Source organism: Ips typographus, linkage group LG12 (genome assembly GCF_016097725.1).
Source record: "Ips typographus isolate SLU linkage group LG12, UJ_Ityp_2.0, whole genome shotgun sequence".
Lineage (NCBI taxonomy): Eukaryota > Metazoa > Arthropoda > Insecta > Coleoptera > Curculionidae > Ips > Ips typographus.
The window spans coordinates 2930183-2955041 of NC_138433.1; the positions used below are offsets into that span (position 1 = coordinate 2930183).

General features: G+C 35.4%; 3 protein-coding genes across 5 annotated transcripts in view; 1 reads left to right on the plus strand and 2 right to left on the minus strand.

Annotated features, from left to right (window-relative positions):
* The window catches only part of LOC145736627 (tuftelin-interacting protein 11-like), a 26320-nt gene extending 20995 nt beyond the window's left edge, over positions 1-5325 (minus strand). The window contains exons 1-2 of the mRNA XM_081991049.1: positions 5184-5325; positions 1248-1735 (exon numbers count right to left, since the gene is read on the minus strand). Of these exons, the coding sequence (XP_081847175.1) occupies positions 1248-1735; positions 5184-5289 (594 nt within the window). The 5' untranslated portion in view covers positions 5290-5325. The remainder of the gene's footprint in view (positions 1-1247; positions 1736-5183) is intronic.
* Positions 5178-6503, minus strand: LOC145736631 (uncharacterized). Of its 2 annotated transcripts, none has more exons than XM_081991058.1 (3): positions 6113-6487; positions 5644-6061; positions 5178-5309 (listed from the first exon to the last, which is right to left on the minus strand). In XM_081991058.1, the coding sequence occupies exons 1-3, from the start codon at positions 6167-6169 to the stop codon at positions 5305-5307; spliced, it is 480 nt and encodes a 159-aa protein (XP_081847184.1). In that variant the 5' UTR covers positions 6170-6487; the 3' UTR covers positions 5178-5304. The 2 variants fall into 2 exon arrangements, with proteins under 2 accessions (XP_081847184.1, XP_081847183.1); XM_081991057.1 differs by lacking the exon at positions 5178-5309 and having other exon boundaries at positions 5587-6061; positions 6113-6300; positions 6361-6503.
* Positions 5791-15258, plus strand: U2af38 (U2 small nuclear riboprotein auxiliary factor 38). 2 transcript variants are annotated; one of them, XM_081991055.1, is made up of 6 exons: positions 5791-5931; positions 6634-6753; positions 6816-6970; positions 7286-7440; positions 12213-12412; positions 15020-15258. In XM_081991055.1, exons 2-6 carry the CDS (start codon positions 6710-6712, stop codon positions 15186-15188), a joined length of 723 nt encoding a protein of 240 aa, XP_081847181.1. In that variant the 5' UTR covers positions 5791-5931; positions 6634-6709; the 3' UTR covers positions 15189-15258. The 2 variants fall into 2 exon arrangements, with proteins under 2 accessions (XP_081847181.1, XP_081847182.1); XM_081991056.1 differs by having other exon boundaries at positions 5921-5939.
* The last annotated feature ends 9601 nt before the right edge of the window (positions 15259-24859 follow it).

Genomic DNA, 24859 nt, shown 5'->3' on the forward strand with positions numbered 1-24859 from the left:
AGTTGTCACGTGATACTAGAAGACTATTTAGCTAGACGGTCACGTGACAATTGTCAAAAAGTGTCATAAATCTCAGAAACACGTTTTATAACGAAAACTGTATTAAACTGTAAATCTTGCAAAATGTAGTCAAATTTTGACAGTTTTGACCTCAATGACAGTTGTCACGTGACTCTAGGACACTATTTATCTAGACGGTCACGTGACTACTGTCAAAAAAGTGTCATAAATCTCAAAAACACGTTTCATAAAGAAAACTGTATTAAACTGTAATTCTGGCAAAATCTAGTCAAATTTTGACAGTTTTGACTTGAATGACAGTTGTCACGTGATACTAGAAGACTATTTAGCTAGACGGTCACGTGACAATTGTCAAAAAACTGTCATAAATCTCAGAAACACGTTTCATAACAAAAACTGTATTAAACTGTAATTCTGGCAAAATCTAGTCAAATTTTGACAGTTTTCACCTCAATGACAGTTGTCACGTGATACTAGAAAACTATTTAGCTAGACGGTCACGTGACAATTGTCAAAAAAGTGTCACAAATCTCAGAAACACGTTTTACAACGAAAACTGTATTAAATTGTAATTCTTGCAAAATCTACTGAAATTTTGACAGTTTTCACCTCAATGACAGTTGTCACGTGATACTAGAAGACTATTTAGCTAGACGGTCACGTGACAATTGTCAAAAAAGTGTCATAAATCTCAGAAACACGTTTCATAACAAAAACTGTATTAAACTGTAATTCTTGCAAAATGTAGTAAAATTTTGACAGTTTTGACTTGAATGACAGTTGTCACGTGATACTAGAAGACTACTTATCTAGACGGTCACGTGACAATTGTCAAAAAACTGTCATAAATCTCAGAAACACGTTTTATAACGAAAACTGTATTAAACTGTAATTCTTGCAAAATGTAGTCAAATTTTGACACTTTTGACGTTAATGACAGTTGTCACGTGATACTAGAAAACTATTTAGCTAGACGGTCACGTGACAATTGTCAAAAAAACTGTCATAAATGTCAGAAACACGTTTTACATCGAATCCTGCAGGAAAACTTCGATTTTAGCAACTTTTGAGCACAGTTTGACGTTTCACCCTGTATCTCCGCCATTTTGACGACTAAAAATCTGAAAAATTTGACAGGCGTCCTACGAAAGTCACTTGTCAATCCCACCAAATTACAGGACGGTACTCGGTAAATTGGAATTTTGAGAAAATCAAATAAAACTTACTTTTGGTTTGGCTAGAGTGGCCGCCTTCTCGGGTCCATAGGCCCCAATCGCCCCCCGCCCCTTGCGCAAATGGGCCTCCACGGGGGTGGCGATGCCCTGCAGGTCCTTCCCCAATCCCCTCCCCGGCTCGTAACCCATTTGGAGCAACAATTTCGCCCCAATTCCTTTCGTGTGCCGCTCCCAATTACCGACGCCCTGATTGGTCGGCGGCGCGCGCGTTCTGATCCCCGCAATGTGCGCGTCTGTCATTTTCTGAGCGGCGGCGCGCGGCCGCGCCACCTCCCCCTCCGAGTCGGAACTGTCGGCGGCCATTTTGAACGCGGACACGCCCGCCCCGTCATCGTCTGAGCCGTTTTCTGAGTCGATTTTCGACTTTTTGCCCGCTTGCTGCACTCCGCCCGCCACAAAACCGATCGGAGCCGAATAGTTTTTCGGCTTTTTCGATTGACGTTTGTCCTCTTCCTCGTCGCTGTCATCCGCCCAAATGCCTGTCAAAATTGTCAAATGTCAAAAAAACGTCAACTGTCACTGGACAAGTCTGAAATGTCAACTGTCACTGAAACTCCAAAAAAAGTAATGTCAGAAACGTCATCTGTCACTGGAATAGTCAAAAGTCATTAAAACGATATCAAAAACCGTCAACTGTCATTGGGAAAGTCTGAAATGTCAACTGTCACTGAAATTCCAAAAAAAATAATGTCAGAAACGTCATCTGTCACTGGAATAGTCAAAAGTCATTAAAACGATGTCAAAAACCGTCAACTGTCATTGGGAAAGTCTGAAATGTCAACTGTCACTGAAATTCCAAAAAAATAATGTCAGAAACGTCATCTGTCACTGGAAAAGTCAAAAGTCATTAAAACGATGTCAAAAACCGTCAACTGTCATTGGGAAAGTCTGAAATGTCAACTGTCACTGAAATTCCAAAAAAAATAATGTCAGAAACGTCATCTGTCACTGGAAAAGTCAAAAGTCATTAAAACGATATCAAAAACCGTCAACTGTCATTGGGAAAGTCTGAAATGTCAACTGTCACTGAAATTCCAAAAAAAAAATATGTCAGAAACGTCATCTGTCACTGGAAAAGTCAAAAGTCATTAAAACGATGTCAAAAACCGTCAACTGTCATTGGAAAAGTCTGAAATGTCAACTGTCACTGAAATTCCAAAAAAATAATGTCAGAAACGTCATCTGTCACTGGAAAAGTCAAAAGTCGTTAAAACGATGTCAAAAACCGTCAACTGTCATTGGGAAAGTCTGAAATGTCAACTGTCACTGAAATTCCAAAAAAAAAAAATGTCAGAAACGTCATCTGTCACTGGAAAAGTCAAAAGTCATTAAAACGATGTCAAAAACCATCAACTGTCATTGGGAAAGTCTGAAATGTCAACTGTCACTGAAATTCCAAAAAAAAATTAATGTCAGAAACGTCATCTGTCACTGGAATAGTCAAAAGTCATTAAAACGATGTCAAAAACCGTCAACTGTCATTGGGAAAGTCAGTTGTCAAAAAATAATCAGTTAACTGTCAAAAATCAATTATCAAATGTTAAAAGTCTGTCAGATGCGCAAAAACTATATGAACTGTCAAAAACATGTGACACAGGAAAAAATTGACAGCTGTCGGTTACTTTAAACTTTTTAACAATTTCAGTGAAATTTAAGGTGCATTTTTGCATTACACAGTTAAATTTAACTGGAAGTTACTCAAATAATCATTAACTAATAATATCAAATAACTTCTCCATGTAATCCCTAACATGGAGAAGTTATTTGATGTGTTAACCATCCGGTTAAACTAACCTTAACCCTGAAAACCACGCCTAAAGACTGTTTGACAGTAGAAGAGGAATTTTAAAACAATTTCAGTGAAATTTAAAGTGCATTTGTAACTGCACGGTTAAATTTAACTGGAAGTTACTGAAGGATTACATGGAGAAGTTGTTTGATGTGTTAACCGTCCGGTTAAACTAACCTTAACCCTGAAAACCACGCCTAAAGACTGCTTGACAGTAGAAGGGGAATTTTAAAACAATTTCAGTGAAATTTAAGGTGCATTTGTAACTGCACGGTTAAATTTAACTGGAAGTTACTGAAGGATTACATGGAGAAGTTATTTGATGTGTTAACCATCCGGTTAAACTAACCTTAACCCTGAAAACCACGCCTAAAGACTGCTTGACAGTAGAAGAGGAATTTTAAAACAATTTCAGTGAAATTTAAAGTGCATTTGTAACTGCACGGTTAAATTTAACTGGAAGTTACTGAAGGATTACATGGAGAAGTTATTTGATGTGTTAACCATCCGGTTAAACTAACCTTAACCCTGAAAACCACACCTAAAGACTGCTTGACAGTGGAAGAGGAATTTTAAAACAATTTTAGTGAAATTTAAGGTGCATTTGTAACTGCACAGTTAAATTTAACTGGAAGTTACTGAGGGATTACATGGAAAAGTTATTTGATGTGTTAACCATCTGGTTAAACTAACCTTAACCCAGAAAACCACGCCTAAAGACTGCTTGACAGTAGAAGGGGAATTTTAAAACAATTTCAGTGAAATTTAAGGTGCATTTGTAACTGCACGGTTAAATTTAACTGGAAGTTACTGAAGGATTACATGGAGAAGTTATTTGATGTGTTAACCATCCGGTTAAACTAACCTTAACCCTGAAAACCACGCCTAAAGACTGCTTGACAGTGGAAGGGGAATTTTAAAACAATTTCAGTGAAATTTAAGGTGCATTTGTAACTGCACGGTTAAATTTAACTGGAAGTTACTGAAGGATTACATGGAGAAGTTATTTGATGTGTTAACCATCCGGTTAAACTAACCTTAACCATGAAAACCACGCCTAAAGACTGCTTGACAGTGGAAGAGGAATTTCAAAACAATTTCAGTGAAATTTAAGGTGCATTTGTAACTGCACGGTTAAATTTAACTGGAAGTTACTGAAGGATTACATGGAGAAGCTGTTTGATGTGTTAACCATCCGGTTAAACTAACCTTAACCCTGAAAACCACGCCTAAAGACTGCTTGACAGTGGAAGGGGAATTTCAAAACAATTTCAGTGAAATTTAAGGTGCATTTGTAACTGCACGGTTAAATTTAACAGGAAGTTACTGAAGGATTACATGGAGAAGTTGTTTGATGTGTTAACCATCTGGTTAAACTAACCTTAACCCTGAAAACCACGTTTAAACTTAAAAAGGTAAAATCGGCCCTAACTTTCAATGGTTCAGGTAACTTTACCCGGAAGTAATTAATATGGTAAAAAAATCCTTAAGCCTGATTTCCCAATGTCCCGTTAAGTCCAAACAGTGACAACTAAAAAGACTGTTGCAATGTTGCCAAAAATGTACAAAAAAAACAGCAATTTTAAGAATCAGTGACAGGCCAGATTTAAAGGAAAAACAATGCAAATGTGGCAACACTGTTTACAAGGAAAACCCCCAAAAATCTTAAAAAAGGCAAAATTAGACCTAATTTTGTTTAGTCCAGTTAACCGGGAGTGCACAACTTGACAACAGTGTAGCAATGTAGCCAAATTGTAGAAAAAACTGTAAAGTAAGGAAAAACATTGCTCGAACTAGGCTTTAACCTATAAAAATGGTAAAATTAGCCTTAACTTTCAATTGTCAGGCTAACTTAAGGCTTGACTTACATGGGTCCCGGTTAAGTTACCCAGACTTGTCCAGTAGGGCAATACAAGCTAAATTCTGGTTACACACGGTCAGTTAAACTTAACAGAACTTGGGAATAGCAAGTTTTAGGTTAGGTTAGTTGAATTAGCTGGGAGAAACCCGAGTTTGAGGGGGCTCTCGCTCGACTCACCGAAAACTGTCACAAAACTAAAATTTAAGGGGCCCTACCCAGGGGGGGGTACTAACCAACACTACAAACACTGAAATTAAGCGAAAAAAGCGAAAATTACCGTAAATCTGCTGGTGTTTGCTGAGACCTCGGCGGCTTCGGTTGATGTTGAACTCGTTGGCCAGGTCAAAGTCGGTGATTTCGAATTTTTCCATTTCATCCTCCATTGCTGACCCTTCTGGTTAACCTAAAAACAGTGTTCGCTAGCGTTAATCCACGGAAAACACCCTAAAAAGAGTTATTTTTTAATGTATTGTTGTTTACACTTTAGTATGGCGGACATGTTGGAATTTTTTACTTTTTGACAGCTGACAGACTGACTGACAGAGCGTATTCGTTTCACCCCCTAAAAAGTCACATGACCAGCTGTTTATAAAATTACATGACGATCACGTGACTGACCTAACCTAACCTAACCTTCAATTTAGACTGATTAGCCCAGAAAACTATTGTGGAAAAAGGGGTTTCAAGCACTAAAAAGGCAGTTTTATTGATAACTGGTACAACTTAACCTTACTCACACTGTTGCAATGCACTAATCAACTGCTCGAGCCCGTTCAGGTCGCACTCGAAGCCCACCACACTTTTGCCCAAATCCCCCAGACAAATCAGGGCGAGCTGGCAAATTGGCTCGCGCAACTCAGCTGCTGAAGACCCCAGAATCCACTTAAGCCTCCAGTCGAAGTTCTCCACCACGCTTCGTCCACTCTGGGCTACTCTCCGTCTAACCACCTGACCCACCAAATCGCCCTGTCGTGACTGAAAAACACTTTCCACAGCCGAGCCCAGGTGCTGGGGGATGGTTTCAGGTAAAGTAGTGTTGGGGTCGAGGGTTTTTTTAGTGTAAAACTCTTTGAGGTAGGCAGCTAGCTGGTGCAGCTCTGGGTCCAGGTTTGTACCGCTTTTCTGGTCCAAATTGTTGATAATGTGGTGCAGAAACTGCAATCAGAGCTTTTAGCACTCACTCGTCTGCTTTGGGGTTGTTTTTACCTGGTGCACATCCTCCCCGGAGGGTAATTTAGCTAAAACTTCTTCAGGAATCTTCATGGTTAGTTAGTAAACAGTTGTATAGGTTATTGTGAAAGTCTGTCAAAACTGTCAAACATTCTTGGAGGGATTTCGCTTTCCAGACCTCCAGGGCTGTGTAAATCACCTAGGGGAGCCCCAAACCAGGCCAACTAGAGCCCCAAAGTGTAAATTGCTGGAAAACGGTTAGTTTGAAAGGGTTTTGCGCCTACCAGGTCCTGTAACTGCGTGGAGACGCTTTCCACACTTAATTAACACTAACACTAACTAATACACTTGGGTTTAGGTTACTTTTGCTTATAAATCAGTGGTAAACACAGTAAATATGGGTTAAAACAACCTCAATGTCAAAACAGAGTTGAGGTTAGAATTGGTCACGTGGGCATACGCCGCCATGTTAAGTTGGGGGTCACGTGACCCGCCCGGGCTGAATTTGACAATTGACATTTTTCCGACAGCTGACATTTGTGGCTTTGTTTTTTTAGGGTTGTTGATGCTGGCCCCTGGAAAAACGGGGTTTTTCCACGATTTCAATCGTTTTTCAGCGTTTAAACAGCCCCAATGGCCGAGTATTTGGCGTCAATTTTCGGTACCGAAAAGGACAAGTAAGCGATTTGTGCCCAAAAAACCATTTTTGCCCGAAATCACCGTGGTGCTTGTATTGCAGGGTAAACTGTTCGTTTTACTTTAAAATTGGGGCCTGCCGGCACGGCGACCGTTGCTCGAGGATCCACAACAAGCCGACCTTTTCCCAAACGTGTTTGCTGCAGAATTTGTACGTAAACCCCCAAAATTCCGCCAAATCCGCCGATGGAAGTCATTGTAAGTTGTTTTTTTGTTTTTACCCCCATTTTTAGGGTCAGTTTAGCCATTTAACCCTAACCAGTACAACTGGGTTTTAGTGTAGCACCTTTTACTCAAAATTAACCTCACTTTCTAGTTAACTCGACTAATACAGCTTCGAGGAGTCTTAAGGGCCATTATTTATGATTTTACCTCTAACTGGTTTGTTCAGAGAAGTACTTGGGTTAGGTTAATTGTTCTACAGATGTACAATGTTGCCATTATCTGCATTTTGGTTGATTTGGCAACATTTTTGATAATTTTCTCTTCCAAACTGTTTTTTTTCTGAATTAGTGGTGGCCAACGTCTCCGACGAGGAAATGCAAGAGCACTACGACAATTTCTTCGAGGACGTGTTTGTGGAGTGCGAGGACAAATATGGGGAAATTGAGGAGATGAACGTGTGCGACAACTTGGGCGACCATCTGGTGGGCAACGTTTACATCAAGGTATTCCCCAACAAATTCACTTAAATTGGGTGTAAACCAACCCCACAAAAAATGGCCATTTTTCCAACTCTCAAAGCGTGAAAATTACATTTAAATCGACGTTGCCAAAATCAAAACTTTGGCAACGTCGCAGCTTCCGAACTTTGACGTTTAATGACAGACTGATACGGTGACAACTGACAGCTGTCAAAATGCACTCACCAGTGACCCATAAAAGTGTAAAAGTAGAAATAGTTGCTAATTTGAGAAATTGCGGTGGAATTTATGTTTACAGCTTTTTGAAGCCAAATTTGACAGTTTTGACAGTACGGAACGCTTTTATACTTTGCTTGCGTCACGTGACAGCTGTCAGAACTGTCAAAACTCGCTCACCACTGCCCGGAACGTGTAAAATGTCAAATAGAGTTTCTTTTGGTGTTTACAGCTCGATGGAGCCAAATTTGACAGTTGTGACGTTAACACGCACTTTTATAATGTGCTTGCGTCACGTGACAGCTGTCAAAACTGTCAAAATTCGCCCATAAAGCTATGAAACGACAAAACTTGCTTGCTATGCTGGAAATGTGTGTGTAAACTCGCCGATCAGCATTTATAGGTTGATAGGTGACATTTTGACAGTTGTGACGTTTGTCTGTCAGTTTTTTAATATTCTGCCTGTCATCTAAATGTCAACTGTCCAAAAAAAACATCAACAAAATGGCGGCCGGGCCGTCAAATTGCCCAAACCCAAGTAAAGTTTATTCATGTTTTTCTCATTAATTTTTTAAGGCACTTTGTTGTTTAAGTCTGAATAACTCGGTTATTTGACAGTTTACGTCAAAACGTCAAAGAAGGTAAAAGATGGTACAGACTGTGAGGTTTCTAAAAATATGGTCGCATGACCTTGTAACTTTGACGGTTTGGCCGTTAGAGGGCCTCAAAGTTCCCCCTTGCAGACTAAAGGACTGATTTTGACTACTTTTTTCTTTAACCGTAAATAACTCGGTTATTTGACAAGTTACGTCAAAACGTCAAAGAAAGTAAAAGATAGTCCAGATTGTGAGGTTTATAAAAATATAACAAAATTTTACGGTTTGGCCGCTAGAGGGCGTCAAAATTCCATTTTACAGGAAGAGTGTTTTAGACTACTTTTGCTTTAGGTTATCTCAAAAACCGTGCCAGGTAGAGCAAAATGGAGGTCAGATTCGTGTTCCTGAGGTTGAAATTAGTTAAAAACGTCACTTTGACAGGGCAAAATCCAATATGGCCGCGGTTAGTATAGTAGGCCCAAAAATTCCTAATTTGGGCTACATTTTCGTGCATTTTCCTAGAAAATTGTCCATAACTCGCTTATTTGTGACATTCTGCTAAAACACACCATATAAGAAAAGAAAGCTACTTAATTGGGCTACCACGTGACGTTGAGCGGGCACGGCTAAGTTGGCCCGTTTGGCCGCTAGAGGGCGTCAAAGTTAGCTCTTGTTTTTAAGTAGTTTTTGTTGAATATCTCAGAAACGCTTTAAGTTGGAGGTTTTGAATTTTTACCATAAACGCACCTCGATGGTACGCAACTTTTACCCTCTATGCACTTTTTTGGTACCGGGTACCGTTTGACCTTAAAAAATTAAAAACAAGAATTTTCAAACTTTTTTTGGAATGGTACCTACTGATTTTTTGGAAAAAAATTTTTATTTCAAAAATTTGTTTTAACTACCCGAATATCTTTAGATTAACGTACCAAAAGTGAAGTGAAGTGTCATTTGTCAAAATGTCATTTTGTAATGGTGTCACGCATTGAAAACTGTCAAAATTGACATTGACTGTCATTTAGAGCAAAATGGAGGTCAGATTCGTGTTTTCCAGCTTGAAATTAGTTGAATTAAGTCATTTTAACCGAGAAAAATCCAATATGGTCGCGGTTAGAGGGTTAAACCGCAAAAGTAGTCAAAACTAGTACTTTAATCTGCAAAGCGTACTTTTGGCGCCCTCTAGCGGCCAAACGAACAGCAATACAGATTTATGTAATCATATTTTTGGAAACCTCACAGTCTGGACTATCTTTTACTTTCTTTGACTTTTTGACGTAAACTGTCAAATAACGGACTTATTTAGGGTTAAAGCAAAAGTAGTCTAAAACACTCTTCTGATCTGCAAAGGGAAACTTTGAGGCCCTCTAGCGGCCAAACTGTCAAAGTTACAAGGTCATGTTACCATATTTTTAGAAACCTCACAGTCTGGACTATCTTTTACCTTCTCTGACTTTTTGACGTAAATTGTGAAATAACCGAGTTATTTAGATTTAAACAACAAAATGCATAAAAAATTAATGAGAAAAACATGAATGAACTTTACTTAGGTTTGGGCAATTTGACGGACCGGCCGCCATTTTCTATTTTGACAGTCGACATTTGATTGACAGGCAGCATATTAAAAACTGACAGACAAACGTCACAACTGTCAAAATGTCACCTATTAACCTATAAATGCTTATCAAAGAGTTTACACACACATTTCCAGCATAGCAAGCAAGTTTTATAGGTTTATGAGCGACATTTTATATGTTCAGGGCACTGGTGAACGAGTTTTGACAGTTCTGACAGCTGTCACGTGACGTAAGCAAAGTATAAAAGTGCCTCTTAACGTCACAACTGTCAAATTTGTCTCCATAAAGCTGTAAACACAAAGAAATTACTATTATTATTTTTGACAGTTTCTATTTTTTGACGTTTCTATTTTTGACAGTTTCTATTTTTGACAGTTCCTATTTTTGACGTTTCTATTTTTGACAGTTGCTATTTTTGACATTTCTATTTTGTGACGTTTCTATTTTTTGACGTTTATATTTTTTGATGTTTCTATTTTTTGACGTTTCTATTTTTGACAGTTGCTATTTTTGACAGTTTCTATTTTTTGACGTTTCTATTTTTGACAGTTGCTATTTTTGACATTTCTATTTTTGACAGTTTCTATTTTTGACAGTTCCTATTTTTGACGTTTCTATTTTTGACAGTTGCTATTTTTGACATTTCTATTTTTTGACGTTTCTATTTTTTACATTTATATTTTTGACGTTTCTATTTTTGACAGTTGCTATTTTTGACATTTCTATTTTTGACAGTTTCTATTTTTGACGTTTCTATTTTTTGACGTTTCTATTTTTTGACGTTTATATTTTTTGATGTTTCTATTTTTTGACGTTTCTATTTTTGACAGTTGCTATTTTTGACGTTTCTATTTTTGACAGTTGCTATTTTTGACAGTTTCTATTTTTGACGTTTTTATTTTTTGACGTTTCTATTTTTTGACGTTTATATTTTTTGATGTTTCTATTTTTTGACGTTACTATTTTTGACAGTTTCTATTTTTGTCGTTTCTATTTTTGATAGTTGCTATTTTTGACAGTTGCTGTTTTTGACATTCCTATTTTTTGACGTTTCTATTTTTGACAGTTTCTATTTTTTGACATTTATATTTTTGACGTTTCTATTTTATGACATTTCTATTTTTTGACATTTCTATTTTTGACGTTTCTATTTTTGACAGTTTCTATTTTTGACAGTTTCTATTTTTGACGTTTCTATGTTTGACAGTTGCTATTTTTGACAGTTGCTATTTTTGACATTTCTATTTTGTGACGTTTCTATTTTTTACATTTATATTTTTGACGTTTCTATTTTTGACAGTTGCTATTTTTGACATTTCTATTTTTGACAGTTTCTATTTTTGACGTTTCTATTTTTTGACGTTTCTATTTTTTGACGTTTATATTTTTTGATGTTTCTATTTTTTGACGTTTCTATTTTTGACAGTTGCTATTTTTGACGTTTCTATTTTTGACAGTTGCTATTTTTGACAGTTTCTATTTTTGACATTTCTCGTTTTGACGTTTTTATTTTTTGACGTTTCTATTTTTTGACGTTTATATTTTTTGATGTTTCTATTTTTTGAGGTTACTATTTTTGACAGTTTCTATTTTTGTCGTTTCTATTTTTGATAGTTGCTATTTTTGACAGTTGCTGTTTTTGACATTCCTATTTTTTGACGTTTCTATTTTTGACAGTTTCTATTTTTAACGTTTTTTGACGTTTCTATTTTTTGACATTTCTATTTTTTGACATTTATATTTTTGACGTTTCTATTTTATGACATTTCTATTTTTTGACATTTCTATTTTTGACGTTTTTATTTTTGACAGTTTCTATTTTTGACGTTTCTTGACATTTCCATTTTTTTGACGTTTCTTGACATTTCTATTTTTTGACGTTTTTTGACATTTCCATTTTTTTGACGTTTCTTGACATTTCTATTTTTTGACGTTTTTTTGACATTTCCATTTTTTTGACGTTTCTTGACATTTCTATTTTTTGACGTTTTTTGACATTTCCATTTTTTTGACGTTTCTTGACATTTCCATTTTTTTGACGTTTCTTGACATTTCTAGTTTTTGACGTTTTTTGACATTTCCATTTTTTTGACGTTTCTTGACATTCAATTTTTTTGACGTTTCTTGACATTTCTATTTTTTTGACGTTTCTTGACATTTCCATTTTTTTGACGTTTCTTGACATTTCTAGTTTTTGACGTTTTTTGACATTTCCATTTTTTTGACGTTTCTTGACATTCAATTTTTTTGACGTTTCTTGACATTTCTATTTTTTGCCGTTTTTTAACATTTCCATTTTTTTGACGTTTCTTGACATTTCCATTATTTGACGTTTCTTGACATTTCTATTTTTGACATTTGTATTTTTGACAGTTGCTATTTTTGACGTTTCTTGACGTATTTTTGACAGTTTCGAAGGGAGGAGGACGCCGAACGGGCGGTAAACGACCTGAACAATCGCTGGTTTGGCGGTCGTCCCGTTTACGCCGAATTGAGTCCGGTGACCGATTTCCGGGAGGCGTGTTGCCGCCAATACGAAATGGGCGAATGCACCCGATCCGGTTTCTGCAATTTCATGCATTTGAAGCCGATTTCCCGCGAACTGAGACGGTAATTTATTAATTATAATTGTAATTTATTTATTTTTTTTATTTAATTTTTTTTTTCTTTTTTTTTATTTTTTTTTTATTTTTTCAATTGTTTTTCCATTTTTTCTCTTTCTCTCTCTCACACGGTGACGTGTTATTATAATTGTAATTTATTTATTTTTTTTATTTATTTATTTTTTTTTTTTTATTTATTTATTTTTTTTTTTCAATTGTTTTTCCATTTTTTCTCTTTCTCTCTCTCACACGGTGACGTGTTATTATAATTGTAATTTATTTATTTTTTTTATTTAATTTTTTTTTTTTTATTTATTTATTTTTTTTATTTTCAATTGTTTTTCCATTTTTTCTCTTTCTCTCTCTCACACGGTGACGTGTTATTATAATTGTAATTTATTTATTTTTTTTATTTATTTATTTATTTTTTTTTATTTATTTTTTTTTTTTTCAATTGTTTTTCCATTTTTTCTCTTTCTCTCTCTCACACGGTGACGTGTTATTATAATTGTAATTTATTTTTTTTTTTTATTTTTGTTTTTTTTTTTTTTTTTTTTTTTTTTTATTTTCAATTGTTTTTCCATTTTTTCTTTTTCTCTCTCTCACACGGTGACGTGTTATTATAATTGTAATTTATTTATTTTTTTTATTTATTTATTATTTTTTATTTATTTATTTATTAATTTTTTTCAATTGTTTTTCCATTTTTTCTCTTTCTCTCTCTCACACGGTGACGTGTTATTATAATTGTAATTTATTTATTTTTTTTATTTATTTTTTTTTTATTTATTTTTTTTTTTTTCAATTGTTTTTCCATTTTTTCTCTTTCTCTCTCTCACACGGTGACGTGTTATTATAATTGTAATTTATTTATTTTTTTATTTAATTTTTTTTTTATTTTTTTTTTATTTATTTTTTTTATTTTCAATTGTTTTTCCATTTTTTCTCTTTCTCTCTCTCACACGGTGACGTGTTATTATAATTGTAATTTATTTATTTTTTTATTTAATTTTTTTTTTATTTTTTTTTTTATTTATTTTTTTTATTTTCAATTGTTTTTCCATTTTTTCTCTTTCTCTCTCTCACACGGTGACGTGTTATTATAATTGTAATTTGTTTATTTTTTTTATTTAATTTTTTTTTATTTATTTTTTTTTATTTATTTTTTTTTATTTACTATTGTTTTTTTCGCTTTTTTTCTCTCTCTCTCTTTCACACGGTGACGTGTTATTATAATTGTAATTTATTTATTTATTTTTTTTTTTGCAACGTTGCCAATTTGACTATTTTTCTCATTTTTTATAGAACTCATGCAACGTTGCCAAATTGTCTTTTTCTCTAATTTTTGGTCAAATTTTTGCAACGTCGCTAATTTGAGCATTTTTCTCATTTTTTTTTTTAATTATAGCAACGTTGCCAAATCGACTATTTTTTTAATTTTATACAGTCGGTGTCAAAAACTATAGCTACAGTCGGTTTCAGATAAAATGTCATTAAATAATGATATAGTCTGTTTCGAAATAATGTTCATCGATCGGTTTTCAAAAGAGCAACGTTGCCAAATTGTCATATGTTTTCCATTTTTGATAAAAAGCTTGCAGCGTTGCCAAATTGACTAATTCTTCTGGCAACGTTGTAAAATTGCATTTTTCCTAATTTTGTACCAATTGTTTGCAACGTGGTCAAATTGCTATTTTTTTCTCATTTTTGGTCAAATTTTTGCAACGTTCCCAATTTGACTATTTTTTTCATTTTTTTATAAAATTCTGGCAACGTTGTAAAATTGCATTTTTCCTAATTTTTTACAAATTGTTTGCAACGTTGCCAAATTGCTATTTTTTCTTTTTTTTTTTGGCAGAATTTTTGCAACGTTGCTAATTTGAGCATTTTTCTCATTTTTTTTTTAAATTATAGCAACGTTGCCAAATCGACTATTTTTTTATTTTATACAGTCGGTGATATAGTCTGTTCCTAAACACAGGTCACATGACATTGGTATAATCCAGTTCAAAATAACGGTTATTTAAAAAATCTATGCTTTGTTTCAAAATAATGTGCACTTAAAAAAAAATATAGTCGGTTTCAAATGAAAATAGCATTGAATAATGATATAGTATGTTTCAAAATAATGTTCATCGATCGGTTTTCAAAAGAGCAACGTTGCCAAATTGTCATGTTTTCCATTTTTGATAAAACGCTTGCAGCGTTGCCAAATTGACTAATTCTTCTGGCAACGTTGTCAAATTAACATTTTTTCTTTGGTTTAGTGAAATTTTTGCAACGTTGCCAAATTACTATTTTTTCTCTATTTTAATCAAATTCTTGCAATGTTGTCACTTTGACTATTTTCCTCAATTTTTATGAAATTCTGGCAACGTTGCCAAATTGTAATTTTTTCCATTTTGAAATAATGATATAGTCTGTTTCAAAATAATCTTAACGTAAAATAACGATCATTTCAAAAAATCTATGGTTCGTCCCAAAATAACGTTCATCGGTCGGTTTTCAAATGAAAAAAAATCATTAAATAATGTTATATAGTCTGTTTCAAAATAACGGTCATTTAAAAATCTATAGTTTATTCCAAAATAATGTCCATCGATCGTTTCTGTAGGTATCTGTACTCGCGCCGGAAAGGCGGTAGAGGGGGCGGTGGAGTGGGGGGCGGAGCCCCAAGACCCAGATCGCGGTCGCGGTCCCCCCGACGAGCCCGCTCCCGTTCCAGGGGCAGAGGCAGCAGCAGATCGCCTGGACGTCGGTCAGGCCGTAGCGGCCGTTACTAGTATTAAGTTTCATTGTAAGCGGCGTTGCCGAATCGACTCGGTTTGAGCAAATATAATTGGTGTACCAGAAGGCTTAGTTTTTTTAACTTTGACGCCCTCTAGCGGCGTTATTTGTACCGCAACCACGTGATTTTAGGACATTTTTGGAAAGCTTGAAATGTGCTCTACAAAATCGTTTATCTGTCATTTTGACGTATCTGTCAAAATAACCGAGTTACAGCTGGTTGAAGCTGTTAAAGTTTGAAATGTTCACTAAAAACGTACGAGCAACTTTGACGCCCTCTAGCGGCGTTATTTGTCCCTTAACCACGTGATTTTATGACATTTTTGGAAAGCTTCAAATCTGCTCTACAAAACTGTTTATCTGTCATTTTGACGTATTTGTCAAAATAATCGAGTTACAGCTGGTTGAAACTGTTAAAGTTTGAAATGTTCACTAAAAGTGTTCGCAGCAACTTTGACGCCCTCTAGCGGCGTTTATTGTATCACAACCACATTATTTTAGGACATTTTTGGAAAGCTTGAAATCTGCTCTACAAAACTGTTTATCTGTCACTTTGACGTACCTGTCAAAATAACCGAGTTACAGCTGGTTGAACCTGTCAAAGTTTGAAATGTTCACTAAAAGTGTTCGAAGCAACTTTGACGCCCTCTAGCGGCGTTATTTGTACCTCAACCACGTGATTTTAGGACATTTTTGAGAAGCTTGAAATGTGCTCTACAAAATCGTTTATCTGTCATTTTGACGTATCTGTCAAAATAACCGAGTTACAGTCGGTTGAAGCTGTTAAAGTTTGAAATGTTCACTAAAAAGTGTTCGAGCAACTTTGACGCCCTCTAGCGGCGTTATTTGTACCTCAACCACGTGATTTTAGGACTTTTTTGGAAAGCTTGAAATGTGCTCTACAAAACTGTTTATTTGTCATTTTGACGTATCTGTCAAAATAACCGAATTACAGCTGGTTGAAACTGTTAAAGTTTGAAATGTTCACTAAAAGTGTTCGCAGCAACTTTGACGCCCTCTAGCGGCGTTTATTGTATCACAACCACATTATTTTAGTACATTTTTGGAAAGCTTGAAATGTGCTCTACAAAATCGTTTATCTGTCATTTTGACGTATCTGTCAAAATAATCGAGTTACAGCTGGTTGAAGCTGTTAAAGTTTGAAATGTTCACTAAAAACGTACGAGCAACTTTGACGCCCTCTAGCGGCGTTCTTTGTACCTTAACCACGTGATTTTAGGACATTTTTGGAAAGCTTTAAGTCTGCTCTACAAAACTGTTTATCTGTCATTTTGACGTACCTGTCAAAATAACCGAATTACAGCTGGTTGAAGCTGTTAAAGTTTGAAATGTTCACTAAAAGTGTTCGAGCAACTTTGACGCCCTCTAGCGGCATTATTTGTACCTTAACCACGTGATTTTAGAACATTTTTGGAAAGCTTGAAATGTGCTCTACAAAATCGTTTATTTGTCATTTTGACGTATCTGTCAAAATAACCGAGTTACAGCTGGTTGAAGCTGTTAAAGTTTGAAATGTTCACTAAAATGTGTTTGAGCAACTTTGACGCCCTCTAGCGGCGTTCTTTGTACCTTAACCACGTGATTTTAGGACATTTTTGGAAAGCTTGAAATCTGCTCTACAAAACTGTTTATCTGTCACTTTGACGTACCTGTCAAAATAACCGAGTTACAGCTGGTTGAAGCTGTTAAAGTTGGAAATGTTCACTAAAAAGTGTTCAAGCAGCTTTGACGCCCTCTAGCGGCGTTATTTGTCCCTTAACCACATTATTTTAGGACATTTTTGGAAAGCTTGAAATCTGCTCTACAAAACTGTTTATCTGTCACTTTGACGTATCTGTCAAAATAACCGAGTTACAGCTGGTTGAAGCTGTTAAAGTTGGAAATGTTCACTAAAAAGTGTTCAAGCAGCTTTGACGCCCTCTAGCGGCGTTATTTGTCCCTTAACCACATTATTTTAGGACATTTTTGGAAAGCTTGAAATCTGCTCTACAAAACTGTTTATCTGTCACTTTGACGTATCTGTCAAAATAACCGAGTTACAGCTGGTTGAAGCTGTTAAAGTTGGAAATGTTCACTAAAAAGTGTTCAAGCAGCTTTGACGCCCTCTAGCGGCGTTATTTGTCCCTTAACCACATTATTTTAGGACATTTTTGGAAAGCTTGAAATCTGCTCTACAAAACTGTTTATCTGTCACTTTGACGTATCTGTCAAAATAACCGAGTTACAGCCGGTTGAAACTGTTAAAGTTTGAAATGGTCACTAAAAACGTACGAGCAACTTTGACGCCCTCTAGCGGCGTTATTTGTACCTTGACCACGTGATTTTAGGACATTTTTGGAAAGCTTTAAGTCTGCTCTACAAAACTGTTTATCTGTCATTTTGACGTATCTGTCAAAATAATCGAGTTACAGTCGGTTGAAGCTGTTAAAGTTTGAAATGTTTACTAAAACTGTACGAGCAACTTTGACGCCCTCTAGCGGCGTTATTTGTACCGCAACCACGTGATTTTATTTTTTCTGCAATCTGGAATTTTCAGGATTTTAAAAAAAAAAGTGTGTTTTAGTATAATCCCAAGTTTCGTCAACTTCGGATCATCAGAAACTAAGATACAGGGTGGACAATTTAATTTTTTTGAAAACCAACTTGGGTTTGTTTACTGGTCCACCCTGTATAAACCGAGTGAGGGAAAAATCTGAAACTTTCAGGAATTTAAAGAAAAAAGTGTGTTTTAGTAGTGTCCCAAGTTTCGTCAACTTGGGATCATCAGGAACTAAGATACAGGGTGGACAATTTAATTTTTTTGAAAACCAACTTGGGTTTGTTTACTAGTCCACCCTGTATAAACCGAGTGAGAAAAAAATCTGAAATTTTCAGGAATTTAAAGAGAAAAGTGTGTTTTAGTAGAATCCCAAGTTTCGTCAACTTCGGATCATCAGGAACTAAGATACAAGGTGGACAATTTTATTTCCCTGGAAACCAACTTGGGTTTGTTTACTAGTCCACCCTGTATAAACCGAGTGAGAAAAAAATCTGAAATTTTCAGGAATTTAAAGAGAAAAGTGTGTTTTAGTAGAATCCCAAGTTTCATCAAGTTCGGATCATCAGGAATTGAGATACAGGGTGGAAAATTTTATTTTTTTGAAAACCAACTTGGGTTTGTTTACTGGTCCACCCTGTATAAACCGAGTGAGGAAAAAATCTGTAATTTTCAGGATTTTAAAGAGAATAGTGTGTTTTAGTAGAATCCCAAGTTTCGTCAACTTCGGATCATCAGGAACTAAGATACAGGGTGGACAATTTTATTTTTTTGAAAACCAACTTCGGTTTGTTTACTGGTCCACCCTGTATAAACCGAGTGAGGGAAAAATCTGAAATTTTCAGGAATTTAAAGAGAAAAGTGTGTTTTAGTAGAATCCCAAGTTTCGTCAAGTTCGGATCATCAGGAATTGAGATACAGGGTGAACAATTTAATTTTTTTGAAAACCAACTTGGGTTTGTTTACTGGTCCACCCTGTATAAACCGAGTGAGGGAAAAATCTGAAATTTTTAGGAATTTAAAGAGAAAAGTGTGTTTTAGTAGAATCCCAAGTTTCGTCAACTTCGGATCATCAGGAACTAAGATACAGGGTGGACAATTTTATTTTTTTGAAAACCAACTTGGGTTTGTTTACTAGTCCACCCTGTACAAACCGAGTGAGGGAAAAATGTGAAATTTTCAGGATTTTAAAGAGAAAAGTGTGTTTTAGTAGAATCCCAAGTTTCATCAACTTCGGATCATCAGGAACTAAGATACAGGGTGGACAATTTTATTTTTTTGAAAACCAACTTGGGTTTGTTTACTGGTCCACCCTGTATAAACCGAGTGAGGGAAAAATCTGAAATTTTCAGGAATTTAAAGAGAAAAGTGTGTTTTAGTAGAATCCCAAGTTTCATCAAGTTCGGATCATCAGGAATTGAGTTACAGGGTGGACAATTTAATTTTTTTGAAAACCAACTTGGGTTTGTTTACTGGTCCACCCTGTATAAACCGAGTGAGGAAAAAATCTGAAACTTTCAGGAATTTAAAGAAAAAAGTGTGTTTTAGTAGTGTCCCAAGTTTCGTCAACTTCGGATCATCAGGAACTAAGATACAGGGTGGACAATTTAATTTTTTTGAAAACCAACTTGGGTTTGTTTACTGGTCCACCCTGTATAAACCGAGTGAGGGAAAAATCTGAAATTTTCAGGAATTTAAAGAGAAAAGTGTGTTTTAGTAGAATCCCAAGTTTCATCAAGTTCGGATCATCAGGAACTAAGATACAGGGTGGACAATTTAATTTTTTTGAAAACCAACTTGGGTTTGTTTACTGGTCCACCCTGTATAAACCGAGTGAGGGAAAAATCTGAAATTTTTAGGAATTTAAAGAGAAAAGTGTGTTTTAGTAGAATCCCAAGTTTCGTTAACTTCGAATCATCAGGAACTAAGATACAGGGTGGACAATTTTATTTTCCTGAAAATCAACTTGGGTTTGTTTACTAGTCCACCCTGTATAAACCGAGTGAGGGAAAAATCTGAAATTTTCAGGAATTTAAAGAGAAAAGTGTGTTTTAGTAGAATCCCAAGTTTCGTCAACTTCGGATCATCAGGAACTAAGATACAGGGTGGACAATTTTATTTTTTTGAAAACCAACTTGGGTTTGTTTACTGGTCCACCCTGTATAAACCGAGTGAGGGAAAAATCTGAAATTTTCAGGAATTTAAAGAGAAAAGTGTGTTTTAGTAGAATCCCAAGTTTCATCAAGTTCGGATCATCAGGAATTGAGTTACAGGGTGGACAATTTAATTTTTTTGAAAACCAACTTGGGTTTGTTTACTGGTCCACCCTGTATAAACCGAGTGAGGAAAAAATCTGAAATTTTCAGGAATTTAAAGAGAAAAGTGTGTTTTAGTAGAATCCCAAGTTTCATCAAGTTCGGATCATCAGGAACTAAGATACAGGGTGGACAATTTAATTTTTTTGAAAACCAACTTGGGTTTGTTTACTGGTCCACCCTGTATAAACCGAGTGAGGGAAAAATCTGAAATTTTTAGGAATTTAAAGAGAAAAGTGTGTTTTAGTAGAATCCCAAGTTTCATCAAGTTCGGATCATCAGGAACTAAGATACAGGGTGGACAATTTAATTTTTTTGAAAACCAACTTGGGTTTGTTTACTGGTCCACCCTGTATAAACCGAGTGAGGGAAAAATCTGAAATTTTTAGGAATTTAAAGAGAAAAGTGTGTTTTAGTAGAATCCCAAGTTTCATCAAGTTCGGATCATCAGGAACTAAGATACAGGGTGGACAATTTTATTTTCCTGAAAATCAACTTGGGTTTGTTTACTAGTCCACCCTGTATAAACCGAGTGAGGGAAAAATCTGTAATTTTCAGGATTTTAAAGAGAAAAGTGTGTTTTAGTAGAATCCCAAGTTTCGTCAACTTCGGATCATCAGGAACTAAGATACAGGGTGGACAATTTTATTTTTTTGAAAACCAACTTGGGTTTGTTTACTGGTCCACCCTGTATAAACCGAGTGAGGGAAAAATCTGAAATTTTTAGGAATTTAAAGAGAAAAGTGTGTTTTAGTAGAATCCCAAGTTTCGTCAACTTCGGATCATCAGGAACTAAGATACAGGGTGGACAATTTAATTTTTTTGAAAACCAACTTGGGTTTGTTTACTGGTCCACCCTGTATAAACCGAGTGAGGGAAAAATCTGAAATTTTCAGGAATTTAAAGAGAAAAGTGTGTTTTAGTAGAATCCCAAGTTTCATCAAGTTCGGATCATCAGGAATTGAGTTACAGGGTGGACAATTTAATTTTTTTGAAAACCAACTTGGGTTTGTTTACTGGTCCACCCTGTATAAACCGAGTGAGGAAAAAATCTGAAACTTTCAGGAATTTAAAGAAAAAAGTGTGTTTTAGTAGTGTCCCAAGTTTCGTCAACTTCGGATCATCAGGAACTAAGATACAGGGTGGACAATTTAATTTTTTTGAAAACCAACTTGGGTTTGTTTACTGGTTCACCCTGTATAAACCGAGTGAGGGAAAAATCTGAAATTTTCAGGAATTTAAAGAGAAAAGTGTGTTTTAGTAGAATCCCAAGTTTCATCAAGTTCGGATCATCAGGAACTAAGATACAGGGTGGACAATTTAATTTTTTTGAAAACCAACTTGGGTTTGTTTACTGGTCCACCCTGTATAAACCGAGTGAGGGAAAAATCTGAAATTTTTAGGAATTTAAAGAGAAAAGTGTGTTTTAGTAGTGTCCCAAGTTTCGTCAACTTCGGATCATCAGGAACTAAGATACAGGGTGGACAATTTTATTTTCCTGAAAATCAACTTGGGTTTGTTTACTGGTCCACCCTGTATAAACCGAGTGAGAAAAAAATCTGAAATTTTCAGGAATTTAAAGAGAAAAGTGTGTTTTAGTAGAATCCCAAGTTTCGTCAACTTCGGATCATCAGGAACTAAGATACAGGGTGGACAATTTAATTTTTTTGAAAACCAACTTGGGTTTGTTTACTGGTCCACCCTGTATAAACCGAGTGAGGGAAAAATCTGAAATTTTCAGGAATTTAAAGAGAAAAGTGTGTTTTAGTAGAATCCCAAGTTTCATCAAGTTCGGATCATCAGGAATTGAGTTACAGGGTGGACAATTTAATTTTTTTGAAAACCAACTTGGGTTTGTTTACTGGTCCACCCTGTATAAACCGAGTGAGGAAAAAATCTGAAACTTTCAGGAATTTAAAGAAAAAAGTGTGTTTTAGTAGTGTCCCAAGTTTCGTCAACTTCGGATCATCAGGAACTAAGATACAGGGTGGACAATTTAATTTTTTTGAAAACCAACTTGGGTTTGTTTACTGGTTCACCCTGTATAAACCGAGTGAGGGAAAAATCTGAAATTTTCAGGAATTTAAAGAGAAAAGTGTGTTTTAGTAGAATCCCAAGTTTCATCAAGTTCGGATCATCAGGAACTAAGATACAGGGTGGACAATTTAATTTTTTTGAAAACCAACTTGGGTTTGTTTACTGGTCCACCCTGTATAAACCGAGTGAGGGAAAAATCTGAAATTTTTAGGAATTTAAAGAGAAAAGTGTGTTTTAGTAGAATCCCAAGTTTCGTCAACTTCGGATCATCAGGAACTAAGATACAGGGTGGACAATTTTATTTTCCTGAAAATCAACTTGGGTTTGTTTACTGGTCCACCCTGTATAAACCGAGTGAGAAAAAAATCTGAAATTTTCAGGAATTTAAAGAGAAAAGTGTGTTTTAGTAGAATCCCAAGTTTCGTCAACTTCGGATCATCAGGAACTAAGATACAGGGTGGACAATTTAATTTTTTTGAAAACCAACTTGGGTTTGTTTACTGGTCCACCCTGTATAAACCGAGTGAGGGAAAAATCTGAAATTTTCAGGAATTTAAAGAGAAAAGTGTGTTTTAGTAGAATCCCAAGTTTCGTCAACTTCGGATCATCAGGAACTAAGATACAGGGTGGACAATTTAATTTTTTTGAAAACCAACTTGGGTTTGTTTACTGGTCCACCCTGTATAAACCGAGTGAGGAAAAAATCTGTAATTTTCAGGATTTTAAAGAGAAAAGTGTGTTTTAGTAGAATCCCAAGTTTCGTCAACTTCGGATCATCAGGAACTAAGATACAGGGTGGACAATTTTATTTTTTTGAAAACCAACTTCGGTTTGTTTACTGGTCCACCCTGTATAAACCGAGTGAGGAAAAAATCTGTAATTTTCAGGATTTTAAAGAGAAAAGTGTGTTTTAGTAGAATCCCAAGTTTCGTCAACTTCGGATCATCAGGAACTAAGATACAGGGTGGACAATTTAATTTTTTTGAAAACCAACTTGGGTTTGTTTACTGGTCCACCCTGTATAAACCGAGTGAGGAAAAAATCTTAAATTTTCAGGAATTTAAAGAGAAAAGTGTGTTTTAGTAGAATCCCAAGTTTCGTCAACTTCGGATCATCAGGAACTAAGATACAGGGTGGACAATTTAATTTTTTTGAAAACCAACTTGGGTTTGTTTACTGGTCCACCCTGTATAAACCGAGTGAGGAAAAAATCTGAAACTTTCAGGAATTTAAAGAGAAAAGTGTGTTTTAGTAGAATCCCAAGTTTCGTCAACTTCGGATCATCAGGAACTAAGATACAGGGTGGACAATTTAATTTTTTTGAAAACCAACTTGGATTTGTTTACTGGTCCACCCTGTATAAACCGAGTGAGGGAAAAATCTGAAATTTTCAGGAATTTAAAGAGAAAAGTGTGTTTTAGTAGAATCCCAAGTTTCATCAAGTTCGGATCATCAGGAATTGAGATACAGGGTGAACAATTTTATTTTCTTGGAAACCAACTTGGGTTTGTTTACTAGTCCACCCTGTATAAACCAAGTGAGAAAAAAATCTGAAATTTTCAGGAATTTAAAGAGAAAAGTGTGTTTTAGTAGAATCCCAAGTTTCGTCAACTTCGGATCATCAGGAACTAAGATACAGGGTGGACAATTTAATTTTTTTGAAAACCAACTTGGGTTTGTTTACTAGTCCACCCTGTATAAACCGAGTGAGGGAAAAATGTGAAATTTTCAGGAATTTAAAGATAAAAGTGTGTTTTAGTAGAATCCCAAGTTTCGTCAAGTTCGGATCATCAGGAACTAAGATACAGGGTGGACAATTTTATTTTTTTGAAAACCAACTTGGGTTTGTTTACTAGTCCACCCTGTATAAACCAAGTGAGAAAAAAATCTGTAATTTTCAGGATTTTAAAGAGAAAAGTGTGTTTTAGTAGAATCCCACGTTTCATCAAGTTCGGATCATCAGGAATTGAGTTACAGGGTGGACAATTTAATTTTTTTGAAAACCAACTTGGGTTTGTTTACTGGTCCACCCTGTATAAACCGAGTGAGGGAAAAATCTGAAACTTTCAGGAATTTAAAGAAAAAAGTGTGTTTTAGTAGAATCCCAAGTTTCGTCAAGTTCGGATCATCAGGAATTGAGATACAGGGTGAACAATTTTATTTTCTTGGAAACCAACTTGGGTTTGTTTACTAGTCCACCCTGTATAAACCAAGTGAGAAAAAAATCTGAAATTTTCAGGAATTTAAAGAGAAAAGTGTGTTTTAGTAGAATCCCAAGTTTCATCAAGTTCGGATCATCAGGAATTGAGATACAGGGTGAACAATTTTATTTTCTTGGAAACCAACTTGGGTTTGTTTACTAGTCCACCCTGTATAAACCAAGTGAGAAAAAAATCTGAAATTTTCAGGAATTTAAAGAGAAAAGTGTGTTTTAGTAGAATCCCAAGTTTCGTCAAGTTCGGATCATCAGGAACTAAGATACAGGGTGGACAATTTAATTTTTTTGAAAACCAACTTGGGTTTGTTTACTAGTCCACCCTGTATAAACCGAGTGAGGGAAAAATGTGAAATTTTCAGGAATTTAAAGATAAAAGTGTGTTTTAGTAGAATCCCAAGTTTCGTCAAGTTCGGATCATCAGGAACTAAGATACAGGGTGGACAATTTTATTTTTTTGAAAACCAACTTGGGTTTGTTTACTAGTCCACCCTGTATAAACCAAGTGAGAAAAAAATCTGTAATTTTCAGGATTTTAAAGAG

Coding starts and splice junctions, on each gene's coding strand:
- LOC145736631 (XM_081991057.1), bottom strand. CDS start 6,169: ATGAAGATTCCTGAAGAAGTTTTAGCTAAATTACCCTCCGGGGAGGAT. Junction 6,062..6,112: donor CCGGGGAGGATGTGCACCAG/GTAAAAACAACC, acceptor CTCTGATTGCAG/TTTCTGCACCACATTATCAA.
- U2af38 (XM_081991055.1), top strand. CDS start 6,710: ATGGCCGAGTATTTGGCGTCAATTTTCGGTACCGAAAAGGACAA. Junction 6,754..6,815: donor TTCGGTACCGAAAAGGACAA/GTAAGCGATTTG, acceptor CTTGTATTGCAG/GGTAAACTGTTCGTTTTACT. Junction 12,413..15,019: donor ATTTCCCGCGAACTGAGACG/GTAATTTATTAA, acceptor TCGTTTCTGTAG/GTATCTGTACTCGCGCCGGA.